At 39.2% G+C, this 16,675-nt stretch overlaps 1 protein-coding gene across 1 annotated transcript in view; it reads left to right on the top strand.

The window, feature by feature from the left end:
* Positions 1-16,675, top strand: part of GMDS (GDP-mannose 4,6-dehydratase) — a 583,437-nt gene that overhangs the window by 453,301 nt on the left and 113,461 nt on the right. Inside the window, exon 8 of the mRNA XM_090039384.1 lies at positions 8,487-8,605. Coding sequence (XP_089895510.1) covers positions 8,487-8,605 — 119 coding nt within the window. The remainder of the gene's footprint in view (positions 1-8,486; positions 8,606-16,675) is intronic.

The following is a 16,675-nucleotide window of genomic DNA, read 5'->3' as shown; positions in this document are numbered from 1 at the left end:
CACAATAAGAGCATTGTGCTTTCTCCTAAAATGAATGAGAAAAATATTGTGTTGCATTACTACGGAAGGTTATTCAGAACTGACCTTTAACATTTATCTGGATTATACTGCTTGCTGTTTTATTAATAAAATTTCATACTACTCTCTCCTGCATCTACTTGAAGAGTTTTAAAACAATTGGACTATCAGCTTACAAGAGAAAAGTTATACAGTATTTCCTAGTATTTCCTACTGGTGTGAGGCCCTTTGTTCCATTAGGCATTGATACGGTTTTTATTCAAGATGTTTCACAAAGATTATCAGCTTTTTTTTCCTTATCTTCGTGACTTTAGAATTTTTGGATTATTATCTAAAAATGCCACCTATCGTACTTGAAAATTAAAAAACAAACAAACCCCTGAGTGGGGCCTTAACCAAACCCCCGGATCTGAACATAACTAACTTCTGAGAATGTTCACAGCTGCATCTCTACTTTTTGGCTTAAGTACACCACTGCTTAATGTTTTAAATTGCTTCTATGACAAGTTATTTGTGTATAACTTTGTGGCTTCAAAGAGAGCTTACAGTACAAGGGCTGACACATTGCAGAATTCTGCACCCTCACTGCATTCTGGCAGACAAAAATATTTGGTCAAAAGCTCATGAGATTGTTGGCAATGTATTGTATTTCATTTTCCTCCTTCGTGTAAATTGTTATCATCTTAATTCTGTCTCCATATTTTTACTACTTGCAGCAGTAAACCCTTTACCTGGGCACTTCTGCACCCTGGGTGGCAGCAGCAGATAGGGCAGCATCAGCAGCTGCACCGCCAGTAGTAGCCAGGCCAGCGGTGTAGTAGCTGCCATTTTTGCAGCCCCCACCTTCAGTGGTCACCCTCCCCTTGGCTATGTTCTGTTTTACGGTTAGACAAACAGTCTCTTGTTTGTGAGATTGCTGTTATGGGCAGACAGGTGATTGGTGGTGTTAGTCTGAAGCCAGGCAGAAGATAGGGCAGAGTGTCACATTATTCACTAAGTGTTTTGTACAGTGAAAGTAAGTAGGATATAATAAACAGCAAGTTATAATTGTCACTGGCTGCAGTGGGCAGTAAAAAATGGAGTAACATGGATACAGCTAGAGTTCTCTTTATCTCCAGTTTTGCATTAATGGGGAAGAAAGAAAACCAATAGCTCAACCTTACCCAAACACTTTTAAATTAGTTGTGTTTGGAAGAGAAATATATTCAGGAAAATACTTAGTGAATATAGGTGTCATGAAAAAGAGCTTGGTCTTACAAAGCAAGAAGTTGAACACTGTTCAGTTACAGAATGATCTAAAATTTCAAGATTTACTGGTGAGGTGATTTTCAAATTGAAGGGGACAGGGGTTTGAAAATCAGAGTAAGAGTATTTATCCCTTCCTGAAAAGCAACTTTCAGATTAGATGTCCCAAATACATTATTGGTTCTGATGTATAGAGCCTTTCCCCTCCCTTAGTATCATACAAATTCAACTCTATTTGATACTTCCAATATGGTCAATACATCTTACCAAGAACAAACTATAAGCTTTTATTTCTAGCAAGCTGCTGGTAAACTGGGTATATTTCTTTCATGGTTACAATTATGCAAGATTGGTTTTGTTTCAGTGGAAACACAAATGAGCAGATTAGTTGCCTACACTCATATTTCAGACTAGGGAGCCTTTCTGCTATGTTTGTCTTTCTGAATAACACCATCAGTAACAAGAATCAATAGTGGGCCAAAAACTACAATCCTAACTCTGTCCAAATTGACATTGTGGTAAAAGCTGTAGAATCATGGTTTTGTGTCAGCATTAGGATAAAATCAGCTTATACTTGCATTTTAATCACAAGGCATTTTCCCCTGTAATTGAGCTACATTACTGTTTGTTCAGCCTTTTGTGTGATGCACATAATGTGTACAGTATCAACGTGAGAGAATTTTTGCTCTGGGCAGCTGTATATGTATACCTTAGTGTCTTTATATAATCTTTTTTATACAGTGTGCTCTCATGCATATTCTTTGTATATCCAGTACACACCTTGGTTTTTAACAGTAGAAGCAATCCGTCAGTCTCCTGTGACTCGGCCCCTTTTTCTCCCCTCAAAAGTCTAAAACTATCAGTCATCATTCCCAGTTTCTCATGCAAGTTTCTTTCTATTAAGCAATCAGAGATTGCGGTTTCTGTTTCAAAAACTGCAAGTCCTCAGCCATGTTCCATTGGAAAGGGCCAAATTGTGGCACTTGGAACCACTTCACACTGTGAGTCACTGAAGCAAGGGTTGTGTCATGGTAGGACATAATTCCTCCCCAGACAGTCTGGTGTGCACAGAACAGGGCAGCTCATTTTCTCCTAGAGCAGCTGACCTACTTGATGTGAAACCAGTGCGAAGAGGGCAGGTGAATTAATAGCCATACCCCTTTTGTGGCACAAAAACAATAGTCCCTGACTGTGTATTACTGACCTTGCTGCTGCCCATATTGAGCAGAGTGAACTCCTTTGTGGCTCCCCACCTCAACAGCCACATCCATGTAAAAACTTGTCACAGGCTAACCAGAACATTCAGTTCAGATTCTCAGTGGTGTCTCCCCCACCAGAATAACTAGAGTTGGGATCATCAGACAGTACTGATCAGCCCACTGATTTCCTCTCTGGCTGCTAGACAATGAAGTATGAAATGTTGCCAAAACCAAAATTGCTTTAAATGGTGACAGTGCATCGTAGGTTCTCAATGGGTGGTGATGTTTTTTGCCTTAATCAAAAATGCTTCTTAAAGTGGTGTAACCCTCCACAAGAACTGAATAAATAAAACTAGACGCCTACCATGGTGCAATCTGTTTTTGCACCATGAAAATGATGCACTCTGGATGAAATGCAACGTATCTGTTCAGTCTCCTGTAGTAAATATTATTGATTTGTTTTTTAAGTAGGTAATGAGTTTTTTTCAGAAGAATTGGGTATATTACATAGGGTTATGTATGGAAGGCCTTGTTTTTTTGATTTCATAGTAATTGCAATGCAGATGTTCTATAATAGTAGAATAAAAATTTTAATTAGATCAGAAGCTATACTTATAGTTTCATAGTTTCATAGTAGCTAGAGTCGGAAGGGACCTAGGTAGATCATCTAGTCCGACCCCCTGCCTTAGCAGGAAAGAGCACCGGGGTCAGATGACCCCGGCAAGGTGCTCATCTAACTTCCTTTTAAAAATCCCCAGGCTAGCAGCCTGCACCACTTCCCCTGGAAGCTGGTTCCAGGCCCTAGCCGCCCTGACTGTGAAGTAGCGCCTCCTAATATCTAATCTAAACTTACCCTCCTCCAGTTTGTGACCGTTATTCCTGGTCACTCCTGGCAGCGCACGGGGGAACAGGGACTCCCCCAATACCTGCTGATCCCCCCTGACCAGTTTGTAGCAGGCCACAAGGTCCCCCCTTAACCTTCTCTTGTGGAGGCTAAACAGGTTCAGGTCCCGTAGCCTCTCCTCATAAAGCCTGCCCTGCTGACCCCTGATCATACGAGTGGCCCTCCTCTGAACTCTTTCCATATTGTCCTCTTTCCATATTGTTCTCATCGGTCTCTCTGGCCTTTCAGCCATCATTTTCTTAAAATGTAGGGCTTGCCACTCCGTAAGGCACGAGAAAGGCTTTACTCATTTTGTGGAAAAATCGACAGTGAACACTGTCTCCAGAGCAGAAATCATCAGTTGTATTTTAAAACATAAGCATCCTCTGAGGTTTGCATTTGTATTTTTCATTTCGTCCTGAACAAACAGGTCCCTAATTAAGCCAATTTCTAATAATAGATTGTACTTGCTACTAGGGGTGCTGAAGTGGTCAGTTTAAAGAAAAGGAATCAAATGAATCTAGTTAAACAAAGCCTCGATTAACAAGTCTTGTTATTCATGGATGGCAGCACAGTTAATAAGTGTTTTCTGGCTTGGATGCTGAACTGGAAGTTCATGATGAGGCACATCTGAAACACGCTCCAGATTCTTAAGACAAACACTCACACTACCATCTTAATTCAAGCAGCATGCACAGAATTAGTATGTATTGGTTGTGCTAATCCAGTTCAGGTTTTCCTCTTCACTAGTCCAGGTGTGAACAGTACTGTACTCTAAGCTAATGACTTTTACATGGTCGTTGAGGAAAACTGGGTCAAGGATAGAAATGGAGCCTAAAATCAGTGCCCTCTAATCAGAGGAATGTAGAAAACATAAGTTGAGGAGAGACTTTTGGCAGGAACTGTAGTTAATACATGTGGAGCAGATATCTTGGTCATATAATAACAAAAGTGTATCTGCTTGTTAGACTTGCTGTGAATCCTTCTACAGTTAACTTTCTTCTTTCAAATGTACATGGTATAGTCAGTATTGCCTTTAGACTTTGTGAGTCACTAGAGCAGAGCCAAGAGGAGTTCAAATATGGAAAATGTTTTTGGTGTATTTGCCATTAAAGGAACAGTGTTATTTTTAAAAAACTGAAGTTTCCATAATTGTTTTCTTCTTCTCCACAGCATTTACCTTATTTTGGTAACCAAATCCAATGAAAGGGGAAAGAAAGGGTTATAAAAAATGTATCACAGCAAGTGGCTTAATATCAACCCATTACAAATCCAAGAAATTTAGGAAAGCCCAAGACCTTCCTTCCTCTCCACAAAAAAATCCTAAAATATGTGACCAGATGATAGTTAAAAGACAGCCAAGAACCAAAGCTGGGCAATGATTTTATCACAGATTGCAGCCCAGCCATGTTATGGGTCATGTGGTTCAGCATATGAACAGGAAGGTGAGAATTGGTGAACTTTTGCCTCAGTTGTGCAGTCCATCAGAGAATAAATGGACCAAATCGCTGTGCAGCTGTATAAGGAGGTGAACGGCTGAATACTTCTCACACAGAGGTCTTTGTGTTCTGGACATGATCTAGCATTATGATGGGATGCAATGGCTGCGGCTTTGTAGCAATTACTAACCCATTATCACGCTAGAACACAAGATCATTTATCTTCTAATTCAGAGTGTCACCTGTTCTTCATTTACCAGTCAATAACCATTAATTATGCTCAGTGGAAATTTAAACAAAGCTTTTCCCCTCTGTTAAAACCAGTAAACCATTCAGTAATGACAAATAAATTTGGAGCAGCATATCTCCTCTTCTCCTTGTTCTCAGCCTGAAGTCTGGTACACTATGAACTCTAAAAGGAAATGCCTTCAATAGGTCAAGGGCCTTCAATAGTCTGATGACCCCCCCACACACACATTTTTAACATTTACTGTAGTGAAAGTGTGTGACTACTACTAGCATGCAGATTTTTGATCAGCTGTATATGTACTGGTAAAAATGCATATTGTAATGCTGAATATGTTACAGATATTTTCCCTTCACCAACTTTGCTTTTGTCTTGATTTTACAAAAACAACAACAATGTGCCCCTTTGGGAAAGCAATCAATGATTTTCTTCTTTTTTAATTAGTAGCATATTCTTTTTCACTGATTTGATTGAGGTAATTTATAAGAAAGATCAAATGACAAAGAAAATAAAAAGGAAAATAGTAATACAGTCTCAAGTAATCATTATTCCAAGCTCTGTTTTTCTACTGGGAACACAGGCAAAGTTGCTTTAAGTTTAGGTGTATCTGTGGTGTTCTTTCCAATTTTGACTTAGTAGAAATGTACTACTATGTAAGTAATATTTCTAGGGAAATGACTCACTTGCCCTTTGAAATTATAGAAAAATTATGACAAAGCAAATGCAAAAAGATCTGATAGGGATGATAAGATTTGGTTTTGTTTTATATTTCATTAGTTGTCTCATTCAGTTAAACTAAAATTGCATCTTTAAAAAAAGCGAGGGCAAAATATAACATTCCAACAATACTCAAGTTAGGGATTCTCAATCTTCTTAGACCCAGGGCATCCCTCACTAGACTTAAGGAAACCTTTGGAAAATGCCAGCTTAGTTTTCACTTTTTTTTGACTGTGGAAAAATAAAGCAATTCTTCCTTAAGTTGCAGAGACCTCAGAAAGACCACTGCAGGTCTGAAAGTTTTTAACACTATGAATTCCAATTTGAGATCCCTAGATTTATCTGTGAATCATGTTTGCACAGCTAACAGTGCTAATATTGTGTGGCACCCTTCAAAAGATCTGAAGACAGCCTTGTTGAGAACCATTGCTCTAAGTAATAACCAAAAACAACTGTAAATATTTATGTCCCTGATGATGCACTAATGGATATTTGGTTTTATTTCTTAGTTTGACAATATGAATATTCTACAATATTAACTATGTAGTAAAATAACATTCAAAATATTAAAAGATTTGCCATTAAATAATAGAAAAATGCATGATTGTGATCTATCTTGCATTTGTTACTATATATCTGTAACTGAAATGAAAATCAGCCGTATTAAAATGCATTTTGCGTATGTGCTTTTACATAAAAGAGGTGAAGTAGCTACATCTCTGTTCGGTCTGCTTTGTCTATTTTGAACAAAGTACAATGGGCCATACCCTGAATCTGTTTTGCACGTAGATCTCCCATTGAAATTGGTGGACTCACGGCAATCTTTGACTGATTGAGAACTGAAAGGCTGATCCTGAAAATTCTTATTCTGTTGAATAGTGCTCCCTCAGAGGCACAATCCTGTTGTTTTCATCAGGACTCCTTAGGTCAATTAAGAGATCAAGGACCGAGTTAAAACAGCAAGATTTGTGTTCTGCATATTTGAGACATTGATTTTTGTTCATTGAGGCTGCAAACCCTACAAGTCTGTTCCATCACAAAGGAACACAGTGGAACATAGGGTATCAGTGATTTACAATGCCCTTTTGAATCAAAAAGAAACTGAAACATCCCAAGAAAGATAGTAGGAAAGATAGGAATTGAGACGTCTCTTCCCAACAGGAGGAATTTCACCAGTCAGTCGGATATTGCTGCGTCATTGGCTAGAACACTCAACCCTGGAGAGGAAAAATAAAGCTGCTGCCATTGTCCTGCCCAGCAGGCTACATCCCTAAAGCACAATTAATGTCAAGGACATACACAGCAGTTGCCCAAAATCCGTCCTTCCCTACACGTCCAAGATGCAAGAGGAACATGCTAATAACATCTCAAAGAATTCTGAAAGATGCATAGAATAATAACCTGAAAGAAAAATGGCTTGCAGATAGAGGCACTTTAAAAGGAATATTTCTTCTTGCTATGTCTGACACTGATTTACCGAAAGGGAAAAAAAGAAAAAGAATTGAACTTTTCAGGTGGTATTTACTAAGAGAAACTGAGCTGTCCCAGAGCTTTTATTAATCTGATTTGCAGAGTATCTCCTAGCAGCTGGGGACCTACTAAAGTTGTTTTCTTTAAATCTGATGTGAAGAGGTCAATGCAAATAGCATTGTGGATTACACTGTAAGAAGACAGAATGGGCGGTTTTGGGCGGGGGTGGGGTTTTTTTTACCAGATGGAGAGAGATTTGAGCTATTTTTGTATACTAGTAATTTATTGCCTGGCATGTAGGTGCTGCTCTTTTCCTAAGGAAATACAGTATTTCCATCACTTTGATTGACCTGTAGTAACAGAGTTCATCCATAATGTCTAGGGGACAGTTTGGTCAATGAGGTATGGCACTGGACTGGAAGTCTGAAGAAAGGTGCTCTATTACTGACATTGACCTGCTGTGTAATCTCAGACCGAGCTCAGTACTTCCCTGTGCTCTTGCCTACCTTCTCATCTCTGTCTTGTCTATTTAGACTGTAAGTGCTTTGGGGCAGAGATTCTCTCTCATCCTGTATTTGAATAGAGATGCTTCTGAGGAGACACCTGTAAAAACCATAAACAGCATTATGATCTAGGCAGAATAATTATCTGTGAAACTTGGATTCAAATTCAATACTGATTTTTGTCACTGTGCTGATCTTTGCCCCCCTTGCCCCCTTTGCAAGAGAAATGTCAATGTTTGCCTAACTTTCTTCCCTGGTATTTCTGTACACAAGAAAGCTTTGTTCAAATGTTTCTCCCTGTGTGAGAAAAGCAAGAATAGCTGAATTTGAGATAATGAGAAAATATTGGTCCTTGGTACTTTTATTTTTGAAGTGCACGCACGTGTGGGTGTGTTGCTGGGCATTATGGTTACATCTAGTTAAAGACAGCCAAAAGAGTATTTGACCAGTTTTATATTGCTGTGCAAACAGCAGCACCTTAAAGGTGAGCGAGATGTGCAAATATTGCTCTCCATTTATTGCAAAGGCAAACAAATTGAAAAACAGCTTCACTGCTGACTTCTAAGTACTATGAGATATGCTCAATCCTGTAAAAGTTGTCCTGAACTGGTTAATAGTCCCACATTCAAAAAGTGGTAATTACCCTGGCTGGATGCATACATATATCTGGTTATCTGCAAATCAAAAAATGTGGTAATACAATATCATGTACCAAAGAGGCCACTTACATATGTAGTAAATCTGGATTTGTTTATCTTTCTGCAGGCTATGTGGCTGATGTTGCAAACGGATGAGCCAGAGGACTTTGTCATAGCTACTGGGGAGGTCCATAGTGTCCGTGAATTTGTGGAGAAGTCATTTAAGCACATCGGGAAAACCATTGTGTAAGTAGCAGTATGAGAGAGCAGCCATGGACCTTAGAATCCCTGTAAGCTATTTACAGGCCACTTTGGTCATGTCATTATGGAACAATAGTTCTTCGTATTTTTTTTTCATATTCTGGTTTTGTAACGCAAGTTCTTTTGAATACAAACACTTGACCCTTCCTCACCTGATCCAGCCTCAGGGTACATGTCCAGCATTCTATTTCATACCTAAAAAAAATCCTGCTGAATATGATCTACTCCATGTGGATTATGTTGGTCATTTGTACAGCCTGTTCATCTTCCAGTTTCAGTATATGTGCTGCCAAAGGATAGATCTGATGCTCTCCCTGTATGTGGGAGGCATTGCCACCTCTGAGATTACAATGCAGTGTCTATACCATTCTACATTGATTTGCAGAGGACATTTAAGATAATGTTTGTCATTGGCATATTCTTCTTCCCATCCTTTCCTCTTCCCCTCTCCCCTCTTCTCCCCCACTATGCAAAACATTACCTCTACTTTGCTCCCAGCTCTGCTGGTTTAAGGTGTGACACCTGTAAACTCATTTCCTTTCTGCCTGGCCGCACACCGTCCATCCGGCTGGGATTACATAGCAGCTTAATCCACAGTCTTATTAGCCCTCATCCTACTGAGCCATAAAAATGTTGAGCTGTGGGTGCGGAATGTTTACAATGCATATTCTGCATAGTTTGATTGAAAATACAAAATTCCTTCTCAAGGCCAGATAATAAAATCAGGATGGCTTTGTGAATGCTTTCCGTAATTTATATTTTTATTGTTTATTATTTTTTCAATTTCCCTCCTTCTGTATCTTCTCTGGGCCCCATGCATCAACATACCAATCTCAGCTGGAAAAGGGAGAGGAAAGCCACAGGCTCTTCCATGACGCTAGCACCAGGGCTGTTCCTCAGGCCATCAGTCACTGGTGCAGCTGGTGAACTTTTGACAGGACCAATAAGCTTTACTTGGGAACAAAAACTTGACAAATTCAATAAATATGCAGAAGTGCACAGATATATACAATATTATTTGAACAGGCAGTGGGTGGCTGGGGAGATAATAACATTTTCCCTCAATAGCTTTTAGTCTGGTTTCAGTTTTTGGCCTTTAATTTTAGAAAAAAAATCAGAGAGATTTGGAGCAAAAGAACCTCTAGCCCAAAAGCTCAATTTTAGGACATTTTTCTTTCCATGATTAGCATCTCTCAGATTGTTTGCCAGCTCGAACCATAACAACAGTGACATTTGTCCGGGCAGAAATGAATATTGGGAACATTAAGATGTCGCACACGGCTGGGTTCGCATGCGGGTCAGTGGAGCTGGTGGGTCTTTTTCCCTTTGGGCGGGGGTTTGCAAAGGAGGCGGCTACACACGTGTAATGGTTGCAAGATTTTTGTTTTCGTTTTACTTGCACGTAAGCAGAATGGACACATAGGCGCAAGTCAAAACAGATAACAGATACTGGTTGCGTTGCGAGATCGAGATCGACAGCTGCAGAGACCCTCTCGAGATAGTGACGAACAAGGTCTTAACGAGTGCACTGGGAAGGGGTACACCGGGGCAATTTCGTTGGTGGAGAAGCACGTCAAGGCTGGCCAGGCCTGGGCGGGGAAGAAAAGCTCCTCCTCGATGCACTGACGAGTGCTGCTTCTGCTGAGCGGAAGCTTGCACATGGGTTTTATCGGCCGAATGACGTGTCTCGCATCACGGGCATGGATTGGTTAGTTCTTCCACCTGCTTTTGGCACGCGTGGGAACAGAGTAACAGAAAAACAAGGGGTGTCCCAGGGCAGGAAGAACTTGCCCGGGTGCATGCTGCACAGTTTTGCAGGTTTGTGCTGACGGCACAGTTTTTTGCACAAGACATAAGAATGTTCCTGTCTGATTTTACTTTTTTTCTCTTTATGTATTACATTTGTTTATTATAGCTACTTTTTTTCTGGTAAATGTTGTTTTAAATTGAAAGCAGCACCTTTTAGAATAGCAAGTAAAATTTTCCTATATATTATGGAAATGATTGGTCCAGGCAGATGACAAATCTTGTGATATGCATTTGTTCTTCTGTTCTTTGTCCAATGTTGCTTTGCAGCAGGAAGATGAAAAATTAGACAGTTTGTAAAAATGGGTGCCTAAGGAAAGGCACTTAAATTTATAGATAGATACATAAATGACTGACCTGACTTTCAGAATGTTAAGCACCTACAGCTTTCACTGATGTCAATGGAGCCACTCAGTTAAAATTGAACACGCTAGATAAATGTTTTGCTACATTATGCTAGAGTATTCAAAACTCCAAAGGAGAAAGAAGTGAATGTGTTAAAAAAAATAAACCTTCCCCCCATCTGCTCTCAATGGCATGAAAAACAACAAAAAAGTATTTTTGTAAATATCACCTATTTTAAAGGAGAAACTAAGAATGTCCTTTAATTTTTAAGTGGTCATGGTGTGCAGAATGTTGCCTCATTTTTTTTCAGTGTTTTATTTACACATAAAGGAATGGGTTGCATTTAACAGTGCCTTAATTAAAGGGGTAATTAGCATGTTCAGTGTTTAGATTAATTAAACCAATTTTAGACTTCTAAGCCAGTATTTTCCCAATTAGTGAGATGGGAGCGATATTTAAATGTACAGAGAAAGCTGTATTATGCTTCTTAAACATACAATGAAAGACGCTGGGTAAAATTTTCATTGCTTAGGTGCTGAAATCCCAATTTCAGAGTGCTTTGAAAGTTAAATCCAATTCTCTTTACATATGACTTAAAATCATAAGTGGCTGGATCACTTTTAAAAAATTTGGCTACTAATCATGTAGCTGCCTTTGATATTTTTACCTGCTTCAAATAATGTATTAATCGCATCCTTAAGTGATTTCTGGCAATACTAATATGTTAACTTACTTATGTAGTAAAGTCAAGTGTTAACACAGTTTCAACAGTTTGTATTTTAAAAAATGATGTTGTTTAGGTGCTGATGATTTGCTTTTAGAAATGTTGCCTTTAGAGTGGTGTAGCCATGATCATATTCACTAGTCCTCCCCCCACCCCTTATAAATATTCAGCTGACCCTTCTTATACTGATTCTGGGTTGATAGTAAGGATGGGCAAATTAGAGTAATGTAGAACCCATGTGCTACTCATTAAAAAGTGTTGCTCATCTCTCAGCTGAACTAAAACTGTTTCTGAAGATTGAAAAAGATTTTTGGGGGGAACCTCTTTAATTTTTCTGTGTCCTGACAGAGGTTGATCCTTCTCAACATAATGCCCCCACACACAGAGCTCCTCCCCCCTACCCCTCTCCCCCTCTTTCATTGCTGCTGTCTTATTGACCAGATGCCTGATAACCTCTCACATTCTTTGAAACCCCCAAGGGCCTGTTACACCAGCTCCTCCAGTGTGAATAGATCTTCTTTAAGGAGTAACCAGACACCCCAGTTCTCCACATTCATGCAGTGGGATTCCACTGGTACATCCCTTTAATCTGCTATTTAAAATTCTACATGATGTCCATGACTGATGATCTAGAATGCACTGTAAGTTCATTATATCGGTGCCTGCAAGAAAAGTGGATTGCTTCATTACCCCATCCTGAAAAATCCGTTGTTTTCAGGAATTAGGAAATTTCATGATCCCAAATGACTCTTTGGGGACAGAGCATCTGGCTGCCTGACTTTTTTTTTCTTTTTTTTTTAAGTGACAGAAAATCTTTCTGGTATTGCTCCACAGCGTATCTTTCAAAATCCATGAGCCTGTGAAGTAAGGATCCAGATGATATTGCAATTGAAACAGTGTATAACATGGGTGAGGGCTTGAGGCAAACCTACAGTGACCATTAAACCCTGTCACTGTGATGAGTTTTATGCTTTGGATAGTGCAGTTAGAATTTCTCCTCATATTCAGACTCAGTCATTGCGGTTTTGGTTGCTTAGTATTTGGTAGCATGTAGTACCCAGAAAAACAATCTTGAATACTCTACTGCCAAGTTTAAACTGCTGCCATGATTCATATACTTTTTCTTCTTAGTACATCATATTAACTTGTGCAGTTAAACATACCGGACAGGCTAATAAACCTTTCCAAAAAGTAATATCATACCATGCTATTCAGAGGTTACAACACATTGTTGGACAGTATGCGTTAGCCCAAAACATGAAAAAGGAAATTTTTAATACATGTCTTGTAAATAACTGAATGTACAGCCTCAACAAGGTTGGCACATTATTTCCCCAAAATCTAGTATAAACAGAAGTTTGTTTGTATCGGTTTGTTTTACTTAGATTTTCCTCTTAACACTTTTTGTACCAGGAATAAATTTGGAATGATATTTATATAATAGCTGTGAGTCATTTAATTCAGTCCTTTGTACTGACAGGAAAGCCTTTGAGCTACAAATATTTTCCTCCTGTAAGCGTTACACTTTTTTTTCCCCTTTTACTTTCCTTTCTACTTATTGCTAATTAAGTAAAACTAGAGGGAAACACTTCCCTCTGTATAATTTAAACTACAGCAGGATAAACCAAACAGGCAAACGCTTGTCTTGACTAATTTTCTGTCATTAATCTTATTAAATTAGAACAGGATTGCAAGGATAGCCTGAAACGATGACAGCACTCAAAAGTTCTTTGCAGACTGCTGTCTGCATATTGGGGGTAGGAGTAGGGAGGGGGGAGGGGGGGCTGTTCAGGCAATGGAAAGATTTATTGTATTTTTTTATTAATATAAAATGTATATACATTTGTAGCAGAAATATGCATCGCTCCAAGGCCAGAATTAATGCAGGAAAATGAACAAATTATCACAATCATACTGGCTCCACGTTTTAGTTTCTGTAGTGACTAACGTGCTACTTTGTCTGTAGCAATTCTCCTGAAGTGGGATTGGTCACAGAAATCAGTATAAAAGTGTGAAGTCGGCCACTAGAAGGCTAGGAGCTTTTCTCCCTTCACTGATGTGGACGGTTAAACTGAGAGGGGTTTTATTTTTAAGGGTTTGAAGTGAAAAGCTAAGTTATGGAAGCATATAAGAGATTTGAAGGGTTCCTACAGGAATGCAAAGTAGACAATGCAGTGGCAATGGTGTGGGAAAGAGGAAAGCGATCCATCAAAAGACTTCATCAGGAATCACTATTTTCAAGTCTGGCTTTTGCCCACAAGAACTGGCTGTCTGATCAGTAACACTCTGTTGCACTTAGCAGTATGGGAAAGCGAGATCTTAGGTCAGAAAGAGAGAGGCTGAAACTTGGTGCACAACTGAAGTTGTTTTAACAGCAAAGGATGAAAAAAACCAGTTGTCACTGAAAAATATTCACTTAGTTAAAGTTACACAGAAAGCAATGCTTTCTTTTGATTGTTTTTGTTAAATTTTGCTCTCCCTTAACAGTATTAATCACTGTTTTATTTGATATGCTATATTTATATGTTGTTGTTGACTGTATATACCTCAGTCAGAAAACTGTCTTAGAAATCTTAGAAATGTAAGAAGCTTTTTTGCTTTCTCTAAGCTTTCTGGTCACATAGGAGCATAAGACTGAAGGGGACCATGCTCATCACCAAGTACAATCCCTTGAATTAGCAGGCAACCATTTATCCGTAAAGTCCTAAATATGGTGCAGCGACCCCTCTCATCTGCCACAGCCACATAGCAGTCACAGAAACAAAACTCAAAACACCCAACTCCCTTCAGTGTGACAGAGGCAAAAAACAGAGGAGACAAAGGTGCTGCCAATGCCCGGCCCCCTGCTGTGGCAGAAAAGTTACTAAGTGAATATCAGATCACGGTCTTAGGAGTTGGTAGATATGACAGCAGTCTCAAAACTCAAGTTAACCCTGATTTGAATTTTGAAAACTTAATTTTTTTATTATTATCATTATTTATTTTCATAAACCAAAAATGCTGAGATGCTGTGAGAAGTGTCCCACATGATAGCCAGGTAGACACTGGATTTTCCCTTTTTGGGGAGAGTTCAGCCTTTTACAATTTTTTGGTTTCAAAATGGAATGAAAGAAGTTTCCGCAAAATGAAATTGTAAAAAAAGTTCCAATTCTGGACTGTTGAAACATTTTTGTTTTGAATTTGACTTTTTTGGATTACAGTTTTTACGGCAAAAAAAAAAAATTGCAAAATTTACATTCTGAAAATGTCGTGGCATCCTGGGTTGATGATATCAGAATGCTTCCTTTTGTTTTTTTCAATGAAATTTCATTTAAATGAATTCATTTGCAATGTAGTTTCATTAAAAAAGAAACACGTTTTTTGGTCCAAAAAACCTGCAATCATTTTGATGAACAATTATCCTCATTCCTGTGGTATTTCTAGTCTGGTCAGAGGAAAGAAATACTGGAATCCCATTCAGCAGACTAAATTGCAAGATTTCTCATCCAAATTTGCAGACTCAAAGAGATTTAGTCAGTATGGAGGAGCAGTCTACAACAGAATGAAGTGGAAGTACTTTATCCCTGCTAAACCATGTTATAAGTTTAAGTCATGTTCTCCTTCTTGTTGTACAGATGATCAGGAAAGGGAGATACTCAGCTGAACTTATCAACATGTTTACTGTTATCTTTTGAGATTCACCACTATTATGTGAACATGTTTGCTTCTGAACACAGGCCTTCCTAATCAGAAGCAGCATTACTCTCTCAATTTTTATCCTTAATCTCTTGATATTCGGTGGTTCTCCTAAAGCACCAACTCATGCAGTCAAGTAATTTCAGTTATTTTATGAGAATATCAACTTTCATTTTATTTGCAACTGAACGGTTCTAGCTGTCAAGGTTAGAAAGAGAAGCTTGGAAAGGTAATCCCCAAAGAAACAAAAAAGTGAAAGTGAAATATAAAGAACCCCCAAATGTATTATTCTTAAAAGCCTTATGACTTTGAGCTTGACTCTTTATTTTTGTACACTTGGTGTTGGCAATAGGATGGCTTTGACCCTGTAATTCTCTCAGCTTTTATTAATATTTGTGGCATTTTAGAGCCGCTTCTGCAAAGTACCTTTTCAGCAAAATACTTCAGTCTTTGCTTCCCTGTAAGAATGGGCTTGAACTCTGTCTGCACTGAGAGCTTGGGTTGACCTTGAGGCATTGTCCTCATGCTCATACTTGCTGGCTAGCTACGCTGAAACACCTTAATTTGATCTCTGGCAGCAACATCCCCCCCAGCTCAGAAGGTTCTTCTGAGTTTACCGGGGTGTGAAAGTCAGCAGCAATCCCACAGTTCCCTATTCCTGACTGACATTCCCTTTTTCTCTTTACTAACTATAAATAGACAAGCCCAGATGGAGACATGGGTAATCTTTTGTCAGGTTAATGAAAGCTCTCCACAATAGAACTTGAGGTTCATTTTAAAGTGGAGCTTAAAAATTAAGAAGCACATTGTTGATTGAACAGCTTTGATATAGGCCATGAGATAAAATATAGACAGGAAAGGTAGATCATCTTTTTTTGGGGGCGGGGGGAGAGGAGGGGGGAAATACACACACATACACACAAGCACACACTCTCCTAACCATAACCCATTACAATATCCACACCCGTACAAAGGCCTGCTAGCCACCCAAAACCATTACAATAGCCCATGCACTACACACACAAATGCTGGTCTCTCAGACCAGGCAACCCATTCCCTTCATCCCTACCCCACTTGCAGGGTGACAGACTAAGTTCATGTGTTGGGACTACTTTGCACCTGGATCCTTTTTAGGGAGTATCTGGAGTACACACACTTTTTTTAAGGAATTTTTTTTGTGTTCCAAGCCAAATCAGCCAGATCAATTCCAAATTCATTCAAGAACCATATGTGGCAAGCATCCTCCACCCCCACCTGGGGCTTCAGATGCTTCCAAATCCTTTGGTAGGCATCCTATGTGCAAGCCCAAGCCCAGAGGCTTAGGGTTCAGATGCCCCTAAGTTTCACTTGCCCTCAGCTATATGGCCACAGAAGCAAGCTGTGTACACACATACTGTGGAGTCATCATGACTTGAAACGCTGTTGTCTCTGAGGCCAGCCAAATGAACTATATAGTAAATCATTTTGGCTTTGGATTAATGGTATATCAAGGTTGTACTGTTGTA

This window comes from Crocodylus siamensis, chromosome 3 (assembly GCF_052110815.1).
Source record: "Crocodylus siamensis isolate JL-2025a chromosome 3, ASM5211081v1, whole genome shotgun sequence".
Classification (NCBI taxonomy): domain Eukaryota; kingdom Metazoa; phylum Chordata; order Crocodylia; family Crocodylidae; genus Crocodylus; species Crocodylus siamensis.
Note: the sequence above shows the minus strand (reverse complement) of the source record. Positions and strands in the feature narration are given on the sequence as shown.